Source organism: Pleurodeles waltl, chromosome 1_1 (assembly GCF_031143425.1).
Source record: "Pleurodeles waltl isolate 20211129_DDA chromosome 1_1, aPleWal1.hap1.20221129, whole genome shotgun sequence".
NCBI lineage: Eukaryota > Metazoa > Chordata > Amphibia > Caudata > Salamandridae > Pleurodeles > Pleurodeles waltl.
In genome coordinates this window covers 528,287,957-528,312,796 of record NC_090436.1, presented here as the reverse complement: position 1 = coordinate 528,312,796, position 24,840 = coordinate 528,287,957, and the positions used below count along the sequence as shown (strand labels likewise).

Sequence of the window (24,840 nt, the reverse complement as noted above, 5' to 3'; positions counted from 1 at the left end):
ATTTTGCGAGGCATTATTTGACTGGGACACTAATTCTGGTTCGTGATTTTTTTTTCTGACATTGGCTTCTTAAAATACCACTTCCTTTGGCCATATTAAGGACATCATTTCCAGAGGAACATTTTTCTAGAATGTGCTCTTGCTCCTGGTATATTTGGCATAGTATTCTGAAAGCAAGATTTCTTCTGCCACAGATTCCCTAGACAGTATTTCTTCTGACATTATATTTTTAGAGACATCATTCTTTCGGGTAAAGTATTTATTGTTGGCTGTGTTCCTTTCTTTACTGAAGTTATAGATGGCTAGGATATATTGTTACTTGTATTATTGGAATGATTTTATGTAATTTGCTCAGAATTTCCATGGTGATGATTTCTTAGGGGTAAATAAAAAACTTATTTAACCCCAATTAGGATTTAAGCCGTCAGTTTTTAAGCCACACTTGGCAGTGCAACTGTCGCTGAGATTAATCAACCTAAAAACAGCTTAAAAAAACACTACTAAGAAGAGGGTCTTTGGCTCTACTTACATGCTGGTAGCCAGGAGTATATATTTTGATTGGGCTAAAAATGTGTGCTGCCACAAGAAAAGTGCTTGGTTAACTAGATTATTCACAGTGTATGTTTTTCTCTGGCAGCAGAATAGATGGGAGGAGGGCAGTCATTAACATTAGAATGCAGAGTGCAATTTTGTGTTTAAAAAACCAGGGCATTAGATAGATTTTTAGATCTGGCTTGACAGTGCAACTGTCGCCTGACCTAATGTGATCAACAAAAAGAGCTTTCAGAGATTACCATAGTTTGCAAGGGTTTTGGTGTTGGCAATCCACCCAAACAAACTGTGGGAATGGAAGATATGCACTACAATAATCCTTGTCAGGCTCTCTTAGGACGAATAGTATTTTGCATTGCCATCTGTAATTTTATATAATTTCTACTTTTATGACTGAATGCCAGATGGTTGCCTTGTGGAAACCTTATGTTCAGTGCAATGGGCTTGAGCTGGTTATGGTGAAATGCCAATGAGAAAGGATATACCCCTGAATATTTATTATGAAAATCATATGAGAAATGCCTATTGTCTTTAAGGGTGGATTGTTATTACTCTGAATTCAAGCCTACATAGAGGTTTTTAGTTACATGGAATCTCGATGATTAGCATAGTAGGCAGGGGTTTTGGCTCTGGTTACCCCCTCTTACAGTCCACGAGTATAGACAATTTGTGCTGTCAGAATCCTTGTTAGCCTCTCTAAGGAGAGATTATATATTGCTTTGTCAACTGTAATTGTATACAGTATATAATTGTATGATTATGCTATGTGGGAAATCTTACACTCAGTACAGGAGGTCGCAGTTGGTTATGGTGCTAAGTCAATGATAACAGCTACAGACCTGATTGGTTCACTAGGAAAAAGTATTTCTGCTGACAGATCTAATCAGTTTATTATGAAATGTTATGATAAATATATTAGGCCTCACATATTGACTGTGAAAAGCGTATTTTAAAATCTATGAACATTAAAGAGTGGACTGTTATCTCTCTGTATTGAAGCCTACAAACAGGTATTTTGTTACATGAAATGTCATATACTACCTTTGTAGGGGAGGACCGCCTCTCACAAACCCTGGAGGGTAGAGATTTGCACTGTAATAAGGCTCTTCTCAGCCGTCTGGCCAGATCATATAACAAAAAATCATGAAATAAATCATTTATCCATATATGGATTCATACAGATACATAGGTGGCTTTTGGGTCAGCTCTGTTCTGACACTGGTCACTTATACTCTGCTTCCATCCGTGACAGCCAACTAATGGTTCAGCCCACATCGGTCATAGGCTCTCTTTCACTTTAAATGATGGCATTTTCTGATCACATGTATACAGCCACCCAATAAAATGAGTGCATTTCCGTGTCAAGGATGGTTGGCTAGTCCTTTAGTTTTGAATGTTTATCTTGACAGTGCAGCTGTCACCAAACAATTATGTGAATATCAGTAGAGAGATGCTTTGGCTCCACCCTCATGTGGGGAGCCAAGAGTATGTTTTGATTGGGCAGAAGTTACATGCTTCCTCCATGCAGCTGTGATCATTTTGTTTACCTAAATGCATTTTGTTTATCTAGATGCGTTACCTTTCAGGGGCTCACACATGACAGTGGAATGCTATTAAAGTGTCTTAAATAACTAGATAATTTATGTTGTTTTTCCTCTAGCAGCAGCACAGATGGGATGAGGACAGTCATTTACCTTTGTGGATTTTTAGGTCCAGCTTGAAAGTACAGCTCTCAACTGACCTTTTAACCTACACCAATATTATTTTACAGATCTTTGCTTCCACACAAATACATTTTTATTCCCATGCTATTTACCTGCAGTGTTTCATGTTACCATTAACATACAACATTCCAAACCTACTGGCATAGCAAATGTGAGTCTTTTTATAGCTTCACTTTTATTTCTTTGATTCTCCTCTTTTTATGTATAAGTTTCTTAAGAAGATATTAAAGGTCTCCAGGCAGTGGTTATGGGTTGCTTGCTTGCCGCTCATTTCATCTCCGGTGCTGCATTCCACATAGCCACTTCCTCTAGACTAGGAGACCATTAGGGAATGCTGTTGACCATAATGTAGCTTTGTTTTACCATTCCTAGATGACCAACAAGTTGGTTCTGAATGTGGTGGCCAGGCTTGAAGTTTAAAACAATAGACTATTTACAATACCTTTGCAAGGTCATGCACTTCTATGTTTAGTTCAGTTATTGCAAGCATATGCTTGTAGTGTTTAGACTGAAGCATGTTTTCTTTTTTGTAATTGTATTCTTTACATTTATCTTGCATATGTTGTTGAATTTGTGTGTTTTATTTCAGTTGTGTCAGAGGGTGAATGCACGAATGAGTCAATGGCTGGGCGAATAGATGCATGAGTGGAAAGATGACTGACAAAGTGCATGTATGGTGACTTAATGAATGTCTAAACCCATTAATTATGCAAAGGCATGTTTATTCATAAGTCAGGCCTATTGACTTTGCCAATGCTCATCGAATGCCACTAAACTGGCACTAAGATTTCCGGTCGTCCTCGACGGAAGGATGCATAGAAGCGATAACTGAAAACTGAAACAAACATAAAGAAGGAAAGCACATAGAGCCAAGAAAAGTCAACTATACATATATCAAACTAACACATCAAGTATTCCACATTAGTCCAGTAATCTCCATTCCCACAGCTGAAAAGTGTGATGCATTGTAGATTGGAATAAGTGTGAAATGAGTATGTCAAAAACACCAAACATCTCACTATATTATTGGGTGTAGGTAAATTGATGCGTCCAAGTAGAAAATAGTTTCCAGGTGGGGAGAAAAGACAAAAAGCTAAATTTGTCAATTAAATCCATCACATTTACTGTTGCAGTGTGGTGCCTGCAGACAATGCTCAGGACAAAGTGTATGGCAATTGGAGTACGCGTGCTCAGTATTCAGTAGGAATGGTGGACCCGGGGAGTAATGAGCGGTGTTAATGGTGAAGGGAAAAATAGAAACCCAAGTGTAAGTAGGTTTGGATGAGGCAAACACTGCTTCCTCTTCTATTTCTTTCTATTTCCACTTAGGTGAATGTTGCTCAACAGTCAGAGCAAGCTTAGGTTTGCTCCTAGAGGTCAGTTTCTTACCATTTTCTCTTTCGTAGTGCTGAGAAGTTGGTCTGCGTAGCGCATCTGATCCTGCTCTGACCGCTGCAGCTGGGATTCTGTCCACTTCCTCTGGCTCTGAATTTGCCCTCGGAGTTCCGTGAGAACGTTTGCCAGTCTAAATGTAAAACAAATATATTTCATAGGCAATGAATACTATTAGAACTATGGTGATAAAGCTATAGCAATAGGTCTGTACGGCACTAAGCGCAGCCAAAGTGGGCACCATTAACCAAACACATTCTGGAATTAGGTATTTTTCCACTTGCGTGTATAAATTAGATTTAGGACAGCAGTTTTCTTGGCATGCTGCTTAGCTCACACGCCTCCAACTCGCCCATTAAGTGATGCTTGCATTCCTTTCACCATCTTGGGTTAGTGCAAGAGCATTACAAATTTGGGGGTGTGCAATGAAGCAGCTTTCCTTGCTACAGGCATGGACCATTTTCGCGTTCTACTGCTGATCACTTATGTGGACTTGTGCATTTCTACAGGTACATAACTTTGGACTTTTTATAAATTATTCAACCTGATGCATTATAAATCGTGCACAAAGCTTCAAGAATTCAGGAAATTGAATCCTGGCCCCGAGGAAAGGGACTTACTTAAGTCTACTTTTAAAATCTAAAAAGCGGCCCGTTTCAAGGCCAAATCTACCTTTTATACGGTTAAGGTTCAGGAGGCCTTAAATGCTCCGAGGGAGCTTCTTAAGGTGATCAAGGAATTATCTGCTCCCTCCAGGCCACCTGAACTAGTAAATACACAAGAGTACTGTGATAAGGTAGCAAAGCAGTTTGAGAATAAGATTCTCTGTTCTTATGCTAACTTTGTCTCTCCTGAGGAAGGTGGGGAGCCAATCTCTTTGACCTCTTCCGATCCTGTAGTAAGTGGATTAATTCTGTCTGATTTTCATTGTCCGACCCAAGACTGTATTAGCAAATTGATCCTTAATATTAAGTCTGGCTCCCCCCTAGATCCCTGTCCTCCCTCCGTGATTCAAATGGCCCCTGACTTTATGGCTCGGACTTTAGTTCCTACTTTTCAGGAAATCCTTAGTTCTCGATGTTATCCTGCTAGATGGAAGGAGACCATAGCAGTTTCCGTGAAAAAGAAGCCAGATGGGGACAGGCAGGACCTTGATAACTTACGGCCAATTGCGCTCCTTCCTTTATTTGCCAAGATTCTGGAGAAAATTATGAATAGGGAACTACCAGATTTTCTTGGGGAAGTGGAAGCCCTAGATCCTTCTCAGCATGGCTTCAGGAAAGCGCATAGTACGGAGACTGCTCTTATCTCATCCACGACTCTATTCGAAGACTCGTGGATGAGGGACAAGGTGCCATTCTAGTCCTCTTAGATTTGTCGGCAGCCTTTGATACTATATCTCCTCAGATTTTGATGACCCGTCTTTATCAAGTAGGCGTCAGAGGTAGGGCCTTGAAACTTTTGGAATCCTTTCTAACTAATAGATGGACCACTGTAAGATGTGGTAATTTTGATTCTACACCTTATCTATTACCTTGTGGGACTCCACAGGGTTCCTCACTGAGCCCTACCTTGTTTAATATCTATGTTGCCCCGCTGGCTAACTTGGTCCCATCTTTTGGTTTTATCCCCACCTCATATGCAGATGACACACAGCTTATTATCCCAGTTAATAAAAACTGGGAGGTGGTGGCGGACCGTTCTAAACACTGTATGAAGGAGGCCAGTAACTGGATGGGGTCCAACTGGCTTAAATTGAATGCTTCTAAGACTGAAATTCTTTGCTTTGGATCTGGTATTAAACATTGGAATCCACGTTGGTGGCCATAAAATTGTGTCTCCCTTCCTATCCCTACAAATGTTAGTAAAAACCTGGGTATAATGTTTGATGCTCAACTGTCTTTCAAATATCATGTAAACCACACGGTTAAAACATGTTTGTTGTTGATTAAAATGCTAAGGAAAGTTTTTCCTTTTCTTCAGTACAAATGGAGGGTTGCTGCCACTTTAGCTCTGGTAGTGTCTAAAGTAGACTATTGCAATGCCTTGTTTCTTAATCTAGATAAAGGCCTCCTTAATAGGCTGCAGCTGATTCAGAATTCAGCCGCCAGAGCTGTTCTTAATCTCTCTCGTTGGACCTCAGTCAGAAGTAGTCTCAGACAATTACACTGGCTTCCGGTGGCTCAACTGATTATTTTTAAATCTCTTTGGTTGTCTTATAAAGCAGCGCATGGCCAAGGTTCAAAATACTTGTCCGCTAAATTATGTTGGTACAATCCAAAGAGACATCTTAGATCATCCACAGCCTACAATATTCAGGTTCCCCGGACTAATAGAGTGAAGTGGGGTGATAAAGCCTTCACTCTAGCTGCAGCCACGTGCTGGAACTCCCTCCCTCCAAACATTAGGGAGAAACTAGTTATTTACGTTTTAGGAAATTGATTAAAACATGGCTCTTTCCTAGCTAATCTTTGTTTTTCTTTCTGCGGGTTAGGGGTTTCCTGATGAGTTCAGTGTCGTTTTTACCTATGCTAGCGCTTCGATGCTCTTAGTGAGCCGGAATGCGCTTTATAAATATACACACATACATACATACAAAGTTGTCCTTTTCTAGCATGAACAAGCAGTTACTTCATACTAGGCCTGACCACCCGTCCAACAGCCAAATTTAGTACAGTTTCCGTATCCATTTATATGAGGAAGCAGACCAGCCGTATTTCCGCAGGTTACTCGATTTTATCGTCAAAGATACCTGTTCATTATTTTCCAGGGGAGAGTTGCGCAGCAGAGTCCAGAGGCCCGAATGCAAATAAGGAAAGTGGGTCCCCTGTACCCTGGTTTGGCAGTAAGAAACTGCTGTAATCTGGCTACAGTGGGCACCTCACAGCCCTGGCCCCGGTGCTCCTGCACCTGGAGCACTAATTACAGCGGCGCCCAGGTGTTAGACACGTGTATTGCAGAAAGCGATGCAGAGTGAGAGTTTTGCTAGCAAAGACTGTGTAGCTGTGAAGGGGACTGAGTATTCATTCCAAGCACAATCCTGCTCGTGATTCTATCTGCACCATGAGCATCTTCCTGGCCAGGTTTGTACGACATATGCAGAATATATTGTGTAAATCTGTGCAGTCATACTAAGAGGCTGCCACGGCACCGAAGTGTAAGTATGCTACACCAGAAATAGATGCGATTCCAGGCTCGCAAGCGCAATGGCCCACAGGCAGCCACTAGCAGATGGGCAATGCATCACACATTCTAGGAGCGCAGATGACGACATGAATTCATTTAAAAGACTGCTCCTTCATTAATATGAGAGCTAAGAGCAACCCGCTGCTGCTTAAACTAGGAAACACAAAAAGAGAGTAATCACTCTATCAGCAGGTCCTTCAATCTGTCCCCCAATGTCTGGACATCAGCCATTGGTGAGATTAATCCACCTTTTGTGCCCTGAGTGCCAACCTAACTTCCACTGGGTGGGTGACGCACAGTGTACCATCCATCACCAAATCCATTCAGTAATTGGCAGTAATAATAAAACTAAAAAAATATTGCATTCATACATCTTTCCTGGCTTTTGTAAGCCCTAAAAAATGTATATCGATTTAATAGAACTCCTTTCTTGCGCTTTATTTGGACAGAAATACCATAAAAGCACATACAAACACAATCAAACACATAATTCAGTAAAAGGAAAGAAGCTTGTAGAAAACAATATTTAATTCAAATCACCGTAGACACGTAAAAGTGCATTAGGCATACCAGAGAAACGTATAAAGTAGTAAACATTACATTTAAAAATACTATTAAAAAAGCATTAAGTTGCAAATAAGCCCACTCTAAATGATACTGCGCGTGTAGAGACTGCAAATAAAAAATAAATGAAAAGGACAATTGGAGGGCACTCAATTTGCCAACCTTAGAAGCCTTGCACAGATTCAAGCATGTGACAGAGGATGTCCGGGGCGAATGGGTAACACAAAAAGCTAGCCCGCCGTAGTGGTTGCCCTACTTGGCCACTATGGGCTTGGGGTTGATTGGCGAGATGTTTCTACACGATGTACAGACATGTTTTATTAAGTAGTTCTGTTGTATGAACGTCGCCTTGCCCCTGACCGACTCTAGCTGAGGAAACCTAAAGCTATTGGTCCTCTCACTAAGGTAACACCACCAAAGAGCCCAACCCTAAAAAGGGGAGTTAAACAGCCCTGGGGCCTCACAACCATCTCAGGGAAATGGAGGACAAGTCTGCTGAGTGCATACAGATCTATAAGTACTTAACATACAGGGAAGGAGTTTACCCCCAAACTTTGGGGGCCGTAATGGGGACCCACATGCACATCTGTACTCCAAAATGAACATAGCAAACAAAAAATTGCCAAGCGAAAACAAATGATTGTTTCACAGATTTCTTCATGATTTTGGATGTGGGAGAACAGGTTATTTGCAGTCGTCAAAAAGCTTCGATGTATTCCACTTAAAAATTAAGTTCAAACTCACCTTTTCACTAGAACATCCACTAGATATTGTTGTTTTCATCTAACAGCCTACATGGCAATTTAGTATTATTTAAAATATGTGTTAGTTACAGACCGTTGGTCAAAGTGGAGATCTTTGGAACTGCCTCCAGGCAGAGAAATAACTCTTTCCATCCTGAAACAAATATTTAGCTAGATGCCATGCATGTTTTCTTCTTCATGGTTATGCCATTATTGTTAATGATCCTAAGGGGCAAAACAATAAATGTCACATCCATGGCTTGATGGAAACCTGATTCATGAGAAATAATTAGCAGGAATGGAGAATCTACAAGCCCGAGTGTTGGTAACCAAAGAGCCACCATGCAAGCAGAGAGTATGACCAATGCTTCACTCCAGAGATTGGCATCCACTGCCTTACCACCCTAAAACAAACTTCTGTACAACCATCATCCTGCTTGATGGCTCAGTGCTAAAGGGGAGCCAGAATGGCAGGGCAGTATAGTGGGGGAGGGGAGGACAGTATAAAAGCTAGAAGAGTAGTCCTGCGCACGAGGCTCTTTAGACCGCTTGGATGCATTTTAAGATGGAAAGGGATTTTGTAGAGGCATTGTGAAAGCTACTAAAATCCGTATTTAAACAAGCATTGGCAATGCCATAGGTCTGGCTTTAAAGGAATGGTGTTGGTAATGTGAAGCATTAAAAGTAAATAGCATGGGAACATATATGTGTTTGTATAGAAGCAAAGAGCAGTAGAATAATATTGTTGTAGGTTAAAAGGTCAGGTGACAGTTACATTGTCAAGCCACACCTAAAATCTATGTAGGTTAATTACTGCCCTCCTCCCATCTGTGCTGCTGCCAGACAAAAACAATAGAAACGATCTAGCACTTTAATAGCAATTAAATTATCAAGCAATTTAATAGCTTTCCAGTGTCGTGTGTGCTCCTGAAAGTTCAAGCTTAGCTGGATAATTAAACAAAATGTTCACAGCTGGCAGAGGGCACATACTTGTTTTGTGGAAGCACACAACGTTTGCCCTCTCAAAGCATGCACTCCTGGATCCCAACATGTGGGTTGAGCCAAATACCTTCTCTAGTGATTAACACACAATTTCCTGTCAACAGTTGCACTGTCAAGCCAGACCATAACCTCTTACTGGCAGGTATGGTACTGCAGAACTCCAGCACATCAGATCGAAAAGTAATGTAAGTGTAAGCAGGTCAGCAGAAGGCAAGCATAAGCCCACAACCCTCATTTTGGTTGTGAGTACATGTAAATATTATCAAAATGTTGAATGACTTGAAAGTACATGGCCAATGACTGACTGGTTTCACTAGAGGCAGTCATTTTATAAAACACAATCAAATAATAAACTTTGAATTTGTGACATAGGACTTGGTTCAGGGAAGAGAGGTGGTTGTAGTCTTTTTGTAGTTTGACAAGGGTTACAATGCTGTTCTATGCAGGAAACTCAGATATTTACAGTACATTTTGCACATTCCAGGGTGCTAAACAGAATTAGCAGCTTAGTCATTTGGGGTGGCTGCTGCTGATTTCTCCTCTCCCTGGGAAGACCACTAAGCGGTGCTACCCGATCCATCCAAGGACCTGACCTTTCCTATACCTTTTCAGCGAGTTACAAAAGGGTTGAAGAAGCGGCATCTAGCAAGTTAGTGGTCAACTTGAAGCATTTACGTCCTTAGTGCCCGTGACAAAATCATGCCTTTAGTCTAAACAGACCTGAGGGCATTACAAGACAGTGCATAGATATCTGATGTCAACGCATAAATGAGGGACGTTCTAGTTAACGTATTCCATAACCTGAAACTTCTAAACAATGTGACCAAGTACTGAAAAATAACTCAGGGTGCACAGGGAGTGATTTAGATATAAGAATACATAGAGCTATGTGATAACTGTATACAACATTTGTGAGGCTTTACTTGCAGGACTACCTACAATTCTGTGGCAAGAGGGAGCTTTTGAAAAGTATTAGAGAGAGAGGAGTTACTTAGATGGTAAAACATCTGCATACTGTAGGAGGCTGGCTCTCTATATAGTGTACTGTGCAGAGAGTCCAAGAAACCCCACTTTGTTATCCAGAGGTGAAAAGCAGACCACCTAATGCTCTGTTTTTGTGGTAGCATGAGCAAGCAGTTAGGCTTATCTTGGAGCTGTGGTAAGCATCTGTTCACAGTATCAATAAATGTGGACACACACTCTGAAGAATAATTCGAGACCAATTTACAAAACTACCTCAGATCTTTATAACATTTTTAAGACCAAGATCATCAATAAATAGTAAGTACTTCCTTTGTTATGATTTTTCAAAGTTTAGAAAATATATGCTTTTTGTGCATAATTATGCACCGTAGGAATGAATAGGAAAATCTTTTAAAATGCCTAAAAAAAACAGGCAATGCTCTCACAAGTGTCAACTTCTATTTTTGGATCGAGGTCATTGAGATGTCCTGTGGGCCAGACTGAGAAGTTCAGGCAGTTCCCAGTTCAAGCCGGAGCAGAGGCTGAAAGTGTTGATGCAGTTGCAGAACGGAGAAGGAGCCCACTTGGAAACACACTGCACAGGTGGTCTTAAAGGTAAGTCCAGTGGGTCCCCTTGGAGGCCAGTCATCGCAACGGGTTAGGAACTCCTACAGCATAGCTGGTTTGGTGTTGCAGGGGCTAGGGAGGCCGGGTGCAGTGCAGCTTGGTCGGGAGTCATGAGTCAGGGAGTTCTTAAAACCAGTAGCAGAACACTTGGAGGGTAGATTACAGATCAGCAGGGCCACTCTGGGGGGGTGGTTTTGGGTGTTCTGAAGTCCCTCGACTGGTGCTTGCTTCTGGGCTTTGGAGAGTCTGGCGTGGACTTTGCTTTTGGGTGTCTGATGTTGGGGGTCCAGCACACCCGGCAATGGGACATCTCAGGCCCTGAAAGTTGCAGTGCCACCAAACATGGCACACAGGTAGGTTTTGTCCTTTGAGTCCATCATGTGGATTTTGGTCAGGCTGCTGAGTCCGGTTCATTGGTCAGCAGCCGGTCAGTGAACTGGACTTTACTAGTTTCTTGGTTGCAGGAGATCTTCATTCTGAGGGAAGTTATTGGCAATTATCAGAAAGCAGGAGGTGCACTGGGTTTTTGTAGGGTCCTTCGGGTTTCCAGGCAACCTCTCAGTGGTGATAGTCGAGTCCTAGCAGCAGCAGGCAGGGTTTGGCACCTTTTTCTTTGTGAAACAGGAATTCTCGTGCCTTGGGTCTTCTTTGTTCCTTCTCTTGTTGTGTCTGTTGAATCTTATCTGTTGGTCTAGGGATGCCACTAAATACAGCATTTAGGGGCATTAGGTGGAGTTCTTGGTAGTGGCTATTGTACCACTTACCTTAGGATGGCTACACCAACTAAGTGACTACTTCCTGTGGGAAGGTGTCACATCATTATCCCTGATTGACTATTTTTCTGCCATCCAAGACAGAGGAAAATGAAATGGAGTGGTCAACTCACCTGTCACCCTGAGGGGTGGTACAGGCTGAGGAGCACCACTCCTCCTATTCTGGCTAAGTTTTCCCTATGTTTTTCCTGCTCAAAGTGGGGTAAAAACTGTTGGGTGGCTATATTCTGCTAGCAGCAGAAGCGGGGGTTAGATTTCAAAGTCAGGAGAGCCTTTGAAGCTGACCGCTGGTGTAGGGTGCCTGCCTGGGGGAGGAGGTGCAGCACCTCTGCCCAGGAAAGGCTTTGTGTTATGGCTTCTGAGAGCAGAGAACCTCACCCAGGAGTCCAGAATTGTGCCTGGAGGTGGCAGGCTGGCTAAGACCAGCCAGCCACCATGCCAGGACTGTTAGGTTTTGCCTGGGGCACCTTTAAGGTGTCCTCTGGGTGCATTTTATAATAAATCCAACACTGGCATCAGTGTGGGTTTACCATTCTGATACCAAACAACCCAGAGGTGCCATCATGTACCTGGGGAACTCGTAAAGAGCAGTGTCCAGCACACGTATTTGCTATGGCTTCCCTGTACACTTACTATGTCTCAAGGTTCATGCACACATATACTCTAACATGCATTATAGTGCACCCTGCCTTATGGCTGTAAAACCTGCCAAAGAGTGACTTACCTATATTGCATGCAGTGTTAGTGCACATGGCACTCTTGGTCAGTGCCATGTCGAGTTTGCAACTTTTAAATACACCTTGTCATGAACTTGCAATGGCAGTCTGCATGAGGCTGGCGAGGGCCCTCTCCTAGTGGTACAATTGGTGCTGCAGCTCTGGAGGACCCTTTTCAATACCCATGCCCTAGGTACCAGGGTTATCATCTACAAGGGACTTACAAAGGTGACTGAAGTGTCAAACATAGTACAGTTTTGGGGAAAGAGATCTGGCCCTGGGAACCTGTTCAGTAGGGGCTACGGTTTGAAACCATACCATTTTCCAGGCAAAATGTGGGGGCTACCAAGACAAAAGAAGTCCTTTCTCACACATACAAAGACTTATGAAGAATGTTTGAAGAACTTAATTCTGTCTAGCAACAAACGTATGTTTAGGCACTGGAAGTAAAGGTACAAGGGGTGCTGCAGCACACTCAAAAAACATTCTGGAATTCCAAAGGTAAGCAAGAATTGAAATTACTTTAGATTTTTTTTATCTCGCCACAATTGTTGTGCTGCAAAGACAGAGGACAAATGTCTGGGTATGTCTTCTGACAACAGGCTGCTTATTCTTTTAACTTGGTGACTGGTGTTTACTTTTTATTCTTTCACTACAAAGTGTGAGGATTTTGTAAAGTGAACTATGTGACAATCTTGCTTCTGTAAAAGGAAAGGCTGTAGAATGTACGTTTTTTTTCTAGCACTCATCAAATTCGATATACCTATAAATGAACTGTACACATATTTCAAAATAAACAACCTATTAGGGAAGCACAAATTAAGCATTTTTTCTAATTCTTGTTTATGATGGAAGCAAAGATTTTAATAGGATAAAAACAGATCAAGACACTTTACTTGGTGATGAATAAAACAATATTCACTTAAACTCATTTTTCACACATTATCCTTTGTGCGCTATATAGCTTTTGTCATTAAACTTTATGCCTGTGCCAATTTTGTGCTTATTGCAATTGAAAATGTGTTGTCGGTAAATTACAGTGTACTACCACACCATGCGTTAATAATATATTTGTGTCATTTACTCCTAAATTCAACACCAACATTCTAGGGGTCCCCCGCTTTTGCGCAACTTAGCTACTTTTCATAAGCCAATCAGAAATCTGAGATCATCAGCAGCAGCATTAGCAGCTGTTCTGCCTATAAAAAAGGCTAAATGGGGCAGAATATCTATATCCTATCTTGGTTTTAAACTCTGGAACTCCCTGTCTCTTTCTCTCTGGCAAATAGGCCACGAACTATCATTTCACCCGCTATTAAAAACTTGGCTGTATTAACATTTGTCACTTTTACCTAGTTGTTGGAGATTTCTTTATAGCGCTGGGAGGCCTTGGGGTAGCTGTGCGCTCTATAAAGTTTTCATAACATACCATAACATACTACACCCTTAGCACTCTCCTGCTGAATGGGTATATCCTATTTGCAACACTTGCTCTTGGAGAGATGGTTTGATTTGTCAGTGATGTAGCACTGATGGCAGCATCCCACGTCCTAAAATTGTTCGAACACCACTGAATATAGGAGGGAAGATGGGCATAAAATAGAGACATTTAAAAAACTCAGGTATACAAAAAACATATGAGGGGACTTTAGTGCAATTAAGAATACAAGTTTTGTGAGGGTAAAACATGGAAAATAATGCAATAGAACAGAGTATCCAAAGTGAAAAAGCAAAGACCGAGCTGGACACTGAGCAGAATATATGATGCATCAGTTAGGGAAATATATGGACAAGTCTGGATAATAGAAATGGGGTCTCTAGTTGGCAGTCAGCTTACACCCTGTCCAAAAAGGGACCCTCACTCTAGTCAGGGTAAGGGATTCACACTCCTAAAATAACCCCTGCTCACCCCCTTGGTAGCTTGGCCAAGCAGTCAGGCTTATCTCATAAGCAATGTGTTAAGTATTTGTACCCACACACAGTAACACAGTGAAAACACAACAGTTGGACACCACAGCAATTTAGAGAAATAGCCAATATTTATCTAACTAAAACAAGAGCAAAACAACAAAAATCCAACAGATACAAACAAAGATATGAATATTTAAAGATTAAGGGACATATTTATATTTTTTGACGCTAACCTGCGCTAACGCAGTTTAGCATCAAAAAGAATACTGCCGGCTAGTGCCATTCCTGGATGCCAGCCGGGTGCCATATTTATGGCCAGCGGTAAGGCCCGGTTAGCATCATTATAAATGATGCTACCCGGGTGGGGGAGGTGTAGGGGGGAACGTGGGTGTTAGCGTCAAAGGATGACACTAGTAAGGGCAGAGGCATGAAAAATGCTTCTGACCAGACTAGCGTCATTTTTTGATGTTAAAACCCCATGGACATGACTCCTGTCTTAGTAAAGACAGGAGTCATGCCCACCAGCCCAATGGCCATGCCCACGTGACTTATGTCCCCTGAGCATGGCCATTGGGCACAGTGCCATGTAGGGGGGCCAAAGTTAGGCCCCCCTATGGCACTTAAAAAAATGAAAAATAATACTCACCTCTACTTACCTAGGATGGGGTCCCCCCATCATTAGGTGTCTTCCTGGTGTGGGTGGGGGTATCCCTGGGGCCAGAGAAGGGCACATGTGGGCTCTTTCCATGGTCTCTGACCATGGAAATAGGCCCACAGCTCCCCTATCGTCTGCCCTGACCCAGGCATTACATAATGGTGCTAAGCAAGCTTAGCGCCATTATTTAAGGCCCCCATCCCCCGTGCATGATTTTAGCACGGGGGATAAATATGGCGCAAGGGCCATACCGTCGTTTTCTGCCCGGGAACGCCTACATTGCATCTCATTGACCCAAGGTAGGTTTGCACGTCCAGAAAATGGCGTTAACTCCATACCTTTGGAGCTAGACGTGCCTAGCGCCAAAGTATAAATATGGAGTTAGGTTTGCGATGAATTAGCGTAAAAAAATTACGGTAATTCAGCGCAAACCGAGTATAAATATGCCCCTAAATCCCAATAAAGCACTTAGAAACACAATAGTTCCAACTGGTGCTATCACAGCGTTGTGACAAAGTTGTTCCCAAAGGTTCAAGGCCACTCTCGAGGGAGTGCGGCGCCGGTCGCAGAGTTGCGTGGACCCCAGGTACAGTACCTTAGAGACGAGGTAGATTCAAAGACATAGCACGGAGTCGGGAGGTGAGACGTTGGTGGAATCGGTGTGGTGTCAGTTCCATGCTGTAGCGCAGTATACAGTATGGAATATGAGGTGTCAGTTCTTTACTGCTTTGCAGGGGAGGTGAGGCGTCAGTTCCTTATGGAGTCAGTGGACGTGAGGCGGCCTTGGTGGTGAGGCATCAGTTTCTTAAAATCTGGAGGGGTCGATGAGTCCAGCAGGTCAAGACTCGATGAGGCGACTTGTACAACACTGGGCCACAGCCGCTGCGGCGGAGTTGGGTGTCATGCACGTCGGTGACACGGCACTTGGGACACACAATGTTGCAGGACTGCCGAGACGCTATAGGGCCTGCAGTGTTGGTCGTCACACTTCAGCAGGGACCACAGCTTTGGGTGCAGACAGCAGTGCGTAGTTGGCGCCATTTCTGGAGTCGTCGGAGTTGGTGTGCATGGTACGTCTTATTTTTCTGCCACACTTTCCTCCCAAAGGCCCAGGAACATTGGGTGGGCTCCTCTTGGCAAGTCAGGGTCCTCAGGAAGAGAACCCAGGGGTTGGCAGATGAAGTCTTAGATGCCCCTGAGACTTCTTAACAGGAGGCAAGCTCAGTCCAAGCCTTTGGAGAAACGTAACAAACAGGATACACTGGAAGTCCAGTCTTTGTCCTCTCTGAAGCAGAAGTAACAAATGCAGGACAACCCAGCAAAGCACACACAGCAATGGGGCAGTACTCCTCCTTACAGCTCTTCACCTCTTCTACTTGGCAGAGTCTCCTCTTGATCCAGAACTGTTCTAAAAGTCTTGGGTTTTGGGTCCAATACTTACACTCATTTCTGCCTTTGAAGTAGGCAATCTTCAAAGGAAAGTCATTGTAGTTCATCAGACCCTGCTTTCCTGCCCTGGTCCCAGACACCCTCTAGGGGGTTGGAGACTGCATTGTGAGAGGACTGGCACAGCCCTAATCAGGTGCAAGTGTTAGCTTCTCCCACCACTGTAGCCCAGGAAGATCCATCAGGGTATGTAGAGCACACCTCAGCTCCCTTTGTGTGACTGTTTAGAGTGAATTCACAACCAGTCCAACTTTCATCCTGACCCAGACATGTATTCCACAGCCAGGCAGGTTCACAGAATGGTTAAGCAAGAAAATGCCCACTTTCTAAAAGTGGCATTTTCAAACATGCAAATAAAAACCCTTTCATTAAAAGATGTATTTTCAAATTGTGAGTCCAGAGACCCCAAACTCCATATCTCTAGCTGCTCCAAATGGGAAATTACACTTAAACGATATTTCAAGGCAATCACTATGTTAACCTATGGGATTGTTAGGCCTTGCAGTAGTGAAAAACGAATTTGGCAGTATTTCTTTATCAGGACATGTAAAACACACTAGTACATGTCCTACCTTTTAAGGACACTGCACCCTGCCCATGGGGCTACCTTGGGCCTACCTTCGGGATGCATTACATGTACTAAAATGGAAGGTTTGGGACTGGCAAGTGGGTGCACTTGCCAGGACGCATGGCAGTTTAAAACTGCACACACAGACACTCCAATGGCAGGTCTGAGACATGTTTACATTGCTACTCATGTGGGTGGCACAATAAGTGCTGCAGGCCCACTAGAAGCATTTGGTTTACAGGCCCTGGGCACAGATAGTGTACTTTACTAGGGACTTACTGGTAAATCAAATATGCCAATCATGGATAAGCCAATCACCAATACAATTTAGACTGAGAGCATATACACGTTAGCAGTGGTAAAGTGCCCAGGTCTGAAAGTTTTTCCAACACCACTGAATATGGGAGGGAAGATGGGTGTAGAATAGAGATAGTTACATACTGCAGGTATATAAAAAAACATGTGAGGGGAGTGTAGTGCTAGTGTGAGGGCAAAATAGATTAAAAATGCAATGGAGCACAGTATCTATAGTGGAATGACAAAGACAGAGCTGGACTACCAAAATACTTCTATGAAATCCATTTAAAAAGCCAACAAAAACAGGTCAGAAAAAATAGGAGGAAGGAGGCAAAACGTTTGGGGATGACCCTGCAAAAAGGGCCAGGTCAATATCGGGGTCAATATCTGTAAATCAATATGTTACTATTAAGAGGGTGTAGATACTGTAGGTTTTTGTAAATGGAGGCTTTAGTGACACATAAGGAAATACTTTTCAAATTAGACATTAATGGGTCGTTTATTATTTCATTGGATTTTACTTTACAAAAAAGTTTTTTTCTAGTTCACAATACTGAAGATGCTTGCATATCTAACAGTATATAGAATTACAGATTTAGTGACTGTGAATAACAGATATTGTTTTTACTGATGGGTATAGAAGGACATCACATGGTTAATGAAAGTGAAATGAGTTGTGTGTAATGTCACTTAGAACACCAACGTGAAAAACATCACCTTTTTTTACATGCTCATCAAAAATATTATGTTGAGTACGGGCCCCATGCTCTTCCGATAGAAATACATCAGTGAATAGGAGGTGACAATTGTTAAGTCACAGCAATGGAAAACTAGTGTTGTATTTCACAAGTGTGATATAATTGTATGAATGACTGCATTAAGAAACGTCTGTTGACAATAGTAATTGCAATGGGGCCCCTATATACTAGAAAGGTGTTCGTATAAGCACATGATATCACTAACCCTACAAAACATTACTATCTGTACTTGAAACAATAACCTTGAAGTCATACAGCAGCTACTGTTTAAGATCCAAGTAATGAAGGGTGGTTCGATGGCAAAACCTTTTGAAATAGGGTTAGTGATTCTTTCACATTAAGGCACACCCTTTAAATCTGGTGTTGTACTGTTTGTGGTAGTATGGTACCTGACTATCATAGTGAAAACACTGTCTGGCAGAAAAAGTGTGTCCTAAATTCCGCTTACAAAAAAATGATGCATTAGAGGGAATAGCAGAGAATCAACGTTCAATTGAATGATATTTTTGGGAATAATATGTGGGACAGAATATTTATTTTAGACTATATATTTGGTAACAATGTACTATGAAGACTTTTTTGCAATTTCGATCTTTGTCAAATGGCAGCTGTACAAATATTTCAAAATAAACAAAGAGTTAGGAAAGCACAATTTAAGCAAGCTTTTCTTATTTTGGTATGTGATGGAAACAAAGATTTTCATGGGATAAAAATCAAAACACCTGGTGATATAGTTACTGGAACTCAATATTCACACGTTATCATTTGTGTGCTATATAGCTTTTGCCACTGAAGTGTATGCCTGTGCAAATGTTGTTCTTACTTCAATTGAAATTATGCTGTCTGTAAATTACAGTGTGCTACCACACCAAGCCTTAATAATATATCTGTGACAGGGTGCTGCTAAATTCTACACCAGCTACATACTGTATCCATACCACCCTCCTGCTGAATGGACATGCCCCGTTTGCAACACTTGCTATTTAGGTGATTCTTAGATTTGTCAGAATCCCTATGAGCTCAGTGATGTAACACTGATGGCAGCATCCCAAGTCTAAAAGTTGTTCCAACCCCACTGAATATGGGATTAAAGATGGGTGTAGACTAGAGACATTTACATACTCCAGGTATCAAAAAAACAACATGTGAGGGTGTGTAATGCTATTGTGAGGGCAAAATAGATAAAAAATGCAATAAAACAGAGCATCCATGGTGGAATGACAAAGACAGAGCTGGGCTACCAAAACACTTCCATAATATCGATTTAAAATTAATAATTTAAAACACATCTTCTGTTTAAGTACTATGTGACATGCATAAAGCTTGTTACTTAGTTTTTAGAAGTACTTGTTACTTAGTTTTTAGGAGTACTTTTGTAATAAAAAAAAATGTTGAACAGAAGATGCTTAACCTTCAAATGAGGGAAGTTAAATCTACCCCAAAATGTTTTTTTATCTGGCTCTTTTGCCATGAGCAGACTCAAGGGTTTGCGAAGATTATATTGTATATAATGCTTGGTACTGAACTCATGGCATTACTCCATGCATTACAAAATATCTAAGGCCAAAAAAGTGGTGCATGCAATGTCTGAATTAACCTCAGCTCTTGGTAATTTCTCTGGGCCCCATTCTAATGCACTATGTCTCCTCGCTGTGTAAATCCGTCTAGGCCCAGTAAAGAGTGTTCAATCCAAATTGCTAGGACACGTCCCCTTGGCCCAAGAACAACAGCAATCCCTGATATATTCCAGCCTTGTGGGATGTAAGGTGTAGCTTCAGTCTTATGACCCAGAGAACAATTTCACATCTAGAGGGGATGAACAGCAATCTCACATTTCATTCTTCTTGGGCCTCCTTAGTGAGGTATAACTTAAGTCCTCTGACACAGCAGCAGAGCTTTCACCTGGATGCATACCTGTCATTCTTGGGTGCTCTCACTATAACAAATAGTGATGAAAAGGATTACATGATCCTCGATACAGCAAAAAAAAAAAAAACTCTGAACAGAATTACACCGAGCTTGGCATGCAAGTAGAGCTTTACTCAAGGTAGTGCTTTTGCTTGGTTTGATGTAAATCTGAGCAGTAATTTTCAAGAAACCAACAGTTTAAAACCTGGTCTGCCCTAGGCATGCAGAGGTTAAATTATAGCGAGATCTGGAGTGTTAATCCACCTGGTTTTTTTTTGTATCTCCTTCGAGCCCAAAATTAAAAAACATATTCAAACCTGAATAGACAAGGGAGATTTTCTCCTGGTTGCTATTACGGTTCTGTAAAATCCAGTGCCGGGTTCACGGACCCAAAGCTCCTTTATTGGCAGCTCACACAGAGAAAAAGCTGCTCCTTCGGCCATTACATGACATAGGGCCAGATGTATCATCATCCCGATTTGCATTCCCTAAATAGCGATTTTTAAGAAATCGGTATTTAAGAAATGCAAAATGGGAGGTATGAAAATTCCGATTCGGTAATAGCAATTACTTAAAAGTCGCAATCGCTATTACAGAATCTCAATTAGGGAATGGGACTCCATTCTTCCCTATGGGCCTATAGGCCCATAGGTGCGAATGTTTTGCACTACCTGATTTGCAAATTCCTGTGAGGAGTGCCTAAGCCCCCTTTGATGCACCCCAAAAAAATATTTGTGGACATGTAAAACGCACACATGCCCAAGGGGCATGTGTGCGCTACATGTAATTTTAAAAAATGCATTTTTAAAAATTGCACATGCTAACCACCAAACTTGAGTTTGTGGTAATTGCATTTCCTAAATGCCAAATTCGCATTTAGGAAATGCATGATACATGTGAATAGGTAATCGCAAATAGGTATTCCCTATATGCGATTCCCTATTTAGGGAAACGCAAATTGCAACTCCCTAATCGGAGTCGCAATTTTAAGGAATCGCTATTTTTGCAATTCCTTAAAATTGCACTGCAAATTCCTTTCATAAATCATGAAAGGCGATTTTGTATTTGCAAATGGTGGAATTTTGTGATTCGCACTGTTTGTGAATGCAAAATCCTTTGATGCATCTGGCCCTCAGTGCTTTGTTACTCGAGACCTGAAAAATATATTGAAACGAGTCAAAAGGTGGCTTAAGTGAGATGGTCCTAAAATTACCCCAAATAAAACAAGCATTTGCAATGCAACGGGTCTCGCGTTTGCTCATGTTAGAGCTGATAGCGTTGTAAACTCCTAACCGGACTTTTCACTCGCCATGAAACCTATCGGCAAAAGTGCAATAACCGGAAAAAGTGCAATTAAGGGTGTAAAACTTCTGCCAAGCGAGATCGCGATGGGAAAATAGAGAAAAAGTAGTCCACGAACCGGACGGAAAACACCGAGCCTTGTATGTTTTGTGTACTTGGTAGATGAGAAAGAGGAGGGATATCCACCGCAAAAAGGCATGACGTAAGCGTGCCTTCCACAAATTAAATCAAGCAGATTCTAACAGGCAAGGCCACGAGCCAATGAAAGACACTGACGTGATGTGGACGGGGCTCAGAGCCCTTTTTAATTCCTAAAGCGTCTCGCTCAGCGAAACGCATGTGCAAGCGCATGCGACGCAGGCTCGACCCTAAAAGTAAATAAAGTAGGCTGGTCTACCTGCACAGGCTTCAGTGCGGGGACTGACTGGCCCCGGCTGCAGCCTGCCCCTGCTCTGCATGACCTAATGCCATGCACAGTGGCGGTAGGCTGCAGATAGGAGGCTTGTTCCTGGAACAGCTGGGTGTGGCTTTTCATTGAAAAGTCATTGAAAAGTCCAAGAAATGCAATGAAAACACCAAAGGTTACAATTAAGTTTTAGTTAGTTTTGGTTAAAAGACTTTGACATATAATTTTATAACTTAGAAATTAATTGTAAAAACAGCAGTTAGAGGAAGATAAAGTTACAAAACAACACCGTTAAACAGTTAACATTCATCAGTTATGTTTAGGTACATTTACCATAATTGCATCCCCTTCATACAGTGATTATGACTTCACATATAACATTAATGATGATGTTAAATTACATCATTTATGACAACACCTACAACATTTCAGATGACATCATTAATTACTTTATTGATAAGATCACTGGTGAAAACACCCAATGGTAATGCAGTTGATATTAATTTACATTTTTCTAGTAATGTGAATGATGAATTAAAAAATTATAAATAAATGTATAAATAAATCAGTTTTTTGTAATGTGTTGTTTGGATCTACTGTTTTTGTGACTATTATTTTGGAAAATAAAGGTGTTATTTTGTTCTGTAAGAACCGTTGAATGTTTGCCCATTGGTTATGTAGGTATATGTTACTCTATGTGTGATAATGATATTTTTATATTTCTGTGTTTGTGTGGTGATATGTGTTAATTGGTAAGGGAGTTTAAAATGCTATATCTTTTCATGTTCATCATAGTCAGACAGGCTGCCACTTTTCTTTGTGTTTGAACTGATCAGTGGATGTGTGATCGTATGATACTGGTGAGCTGTTTGGAATACACAGGAGTGTTCCTAAATCATGGAAGGTGTGTTACATTGTGATATTGAATGTTCTACTATGTTAATGCAGTTGTGTGATATATTATGATGGCTTTCATTTAATGATGGTTTGTGTGTGGTAGTGAGATAGTGGGTGCATCTGTCTGAGTTAGCACTTCTATAGTGTTTATGACAGTTGCTGCATGTGTTTTAAAACATGGTTTGGCATGATTATATTGGTTAATGCTTGAAGGAGAAATATGCTTTGGCAGTAGTGGTTACAATATTATTGCATGTTGTAATCGTAGGCAAATTAGGTGGATTAGCAGTTCCATAACAGTTTTTTAAAGTGAGACACTTCATGAATATTAATCCACTTAAAAATAGTTTTCTTAAAGGGAATGAGAAGTGTATTGATACCATAAGATGCTGTCATTAGTAATCATACGGATGCCTTTAGTAATGTCATAAATTATATAATTAAATATGTCTTTAAACATGGCATGACTGATGTTGTATGTGAGGTCTTAGGCAGTGCATAAATGGCATGTAAGTTATAGTTAGTTTACTTAACCGTGACTAGCAAATTTCAGTCATTTTTAGGTTTTGTGTTGTAATCATTAATTCACTTTCACCCCAAGCCAATACCTATGTCCATCCCTCCGTATGCAAGGCTGACGGCCCTATGCAGTGGGAGCATGCTGCCCAAGGGTGCTTGGGCATAGGGAATTGTTGCATGTGGTATGCGAAAAAAAACAAAACTGAAAAGAGCAGAGGTTTAAATGCAATTATGGTAAGCTTCGGATGTTCGAAAAAGTTAGAATTTCACTGAAAAATACACCGTTAAAGTGGAGTTATGTTTGTGAAATAAAGCCAAAATGGACCACAATCTCATCTGTAAGATGATTTACAAACTGCAAACAATCACTAGCATTTACAAGTTATGGTTTGTCTGCAATCCGTAACTAGCACAACAGACAACCGAATCAGAACTCGTACCAGATGCAATGCTTTTGACCTCATCCTTGTTGTGACAGATGCAAGTAAAATGTCATAAATAAGCTTACAGATGAAATTCCAAAACCTGTAATCCTTAACACTATGAAAAGGACATCTATGCATGTATTATTACATATTGGCTTAACTATGTTTTGGTGTTTAATTATGTTGTACTTTTAGGTGTTGTTACATATTCGGATAGATATTATGAGTTCATAAGCACTATTAGTACACTAGGTGTGCGAGTTATGTTTTACATGGCTTTGTGTGAGTTATGGATTATACATCACAATTCCCTTGGCAATTTGGCCTATAAATGCAGTATCATTAATTAGTTTGATTATATTTTGCTGTTTAATTTTATTTCACTTTTAGTTGGTATGCTTTATTGGTATGAATATTGTGAGGTTGTAAGCATTGCATTTGGCACAAAAGTTATGTTCACATGGCTGTTTTGTGATTTATGGTTTGCATACCCTACCATAACTTGCACATTTTTGTGTTTCTTCAGTTTTAATTTGTAACCATAACTGCACTTTAACTATTGTTTGTTTCAGAAAAACTTCTGAGTTGTTTTAATCATACTTTGAGGTGTTAACCATAACTTCAGTTTAACCTTTGTTTTTCAGTGAATTTTGTTTTTTTATCATGTTCCTTGTGCCCATCCCTTGACAGGTGGCCTAACTCTACTGCACATGACCTTGGCCTTTCACAGTGTGCAGTATGGCTGGGCACAAGACAGAGAGTTGGCAACAGGCCCTAGTGTCTGGTCAGGTTATGTACTCAACCCTCAGTGGGTGGCCAACCTCAAAAGCGCATGGACTTCAGACATGCATAGCAGAGGGGCTGCCTGCAGGGTCTGGCTGTGCCCAAGCCTCAGCAGGCTACCAGGACCCAAGCACAAGGCCTTTGGTTAAGTGCATCAGGATTGGTCACAAGTCCCAGGCTCCAGGTCTTGCACCTAATCCTCTTCTGTTGACTTACCCTTGCTGCACACGGGTGTAGCCATCTGTAAATAAACATAACGTCACTGGATATATATGTATATATATATATATACACACATATATATATATATATATACATATATATATATATATATATATATGTGTGTATATATATATATATATATATATATATATATAGAGAGAGAGAGAGAGAGAGAGAGAAAAAGACCTGGGTAATACAATACAAAAAGAAAATAATGGTCCCTGAAGTGTGTGAACTTCCACAGTAAACTAGTGAATAACCATCAATAGAGTGGTTTTACTAGAAAAATAATATGTTTGCTTTAATTCAACATTGGTACTAGAATTGTATTTTTACTCTAATTATTATTCATTATTCAACAATTACATTTGTGATCATAGAAAGATGAACTCACTCAGTGCTGTTAGCACATACATTTGAACTTAAAGAGGTGTTCTCAAACAAAGCAACAGTGCAGTAAACCATTCCATACCAACTGACATCTAGTTTCCTCTTTCTAGG

General features: G+C 41.1%; 1 protein-coding gene across 4 annotated transcripts in view; it reads right to left on the bottom strand.

Annotated features, from left to right (window-relative positions):
* Positions 1-24,840, bottom strand: part of FAM81B (family with sequence similarity 81 member B) — a 408,082-nt gene that overhangs the window by 86,122 nt on the left and 297,120 nt on the right. For all 4 annotated transcript variants that reach the window (XM_069225555.1, XM_069225546.1, XM_069225537.1 and 1 more), the window contains one exon: positions 3,666-3,801. In XM_069225555.1, the coding sequence (XP_069081656.1) occupies positions 3,666-3,801 (136 nt within the window). The remainder of the gene's footprint in view (positions 1-3,665; positions 3,802-24,840) is intronic.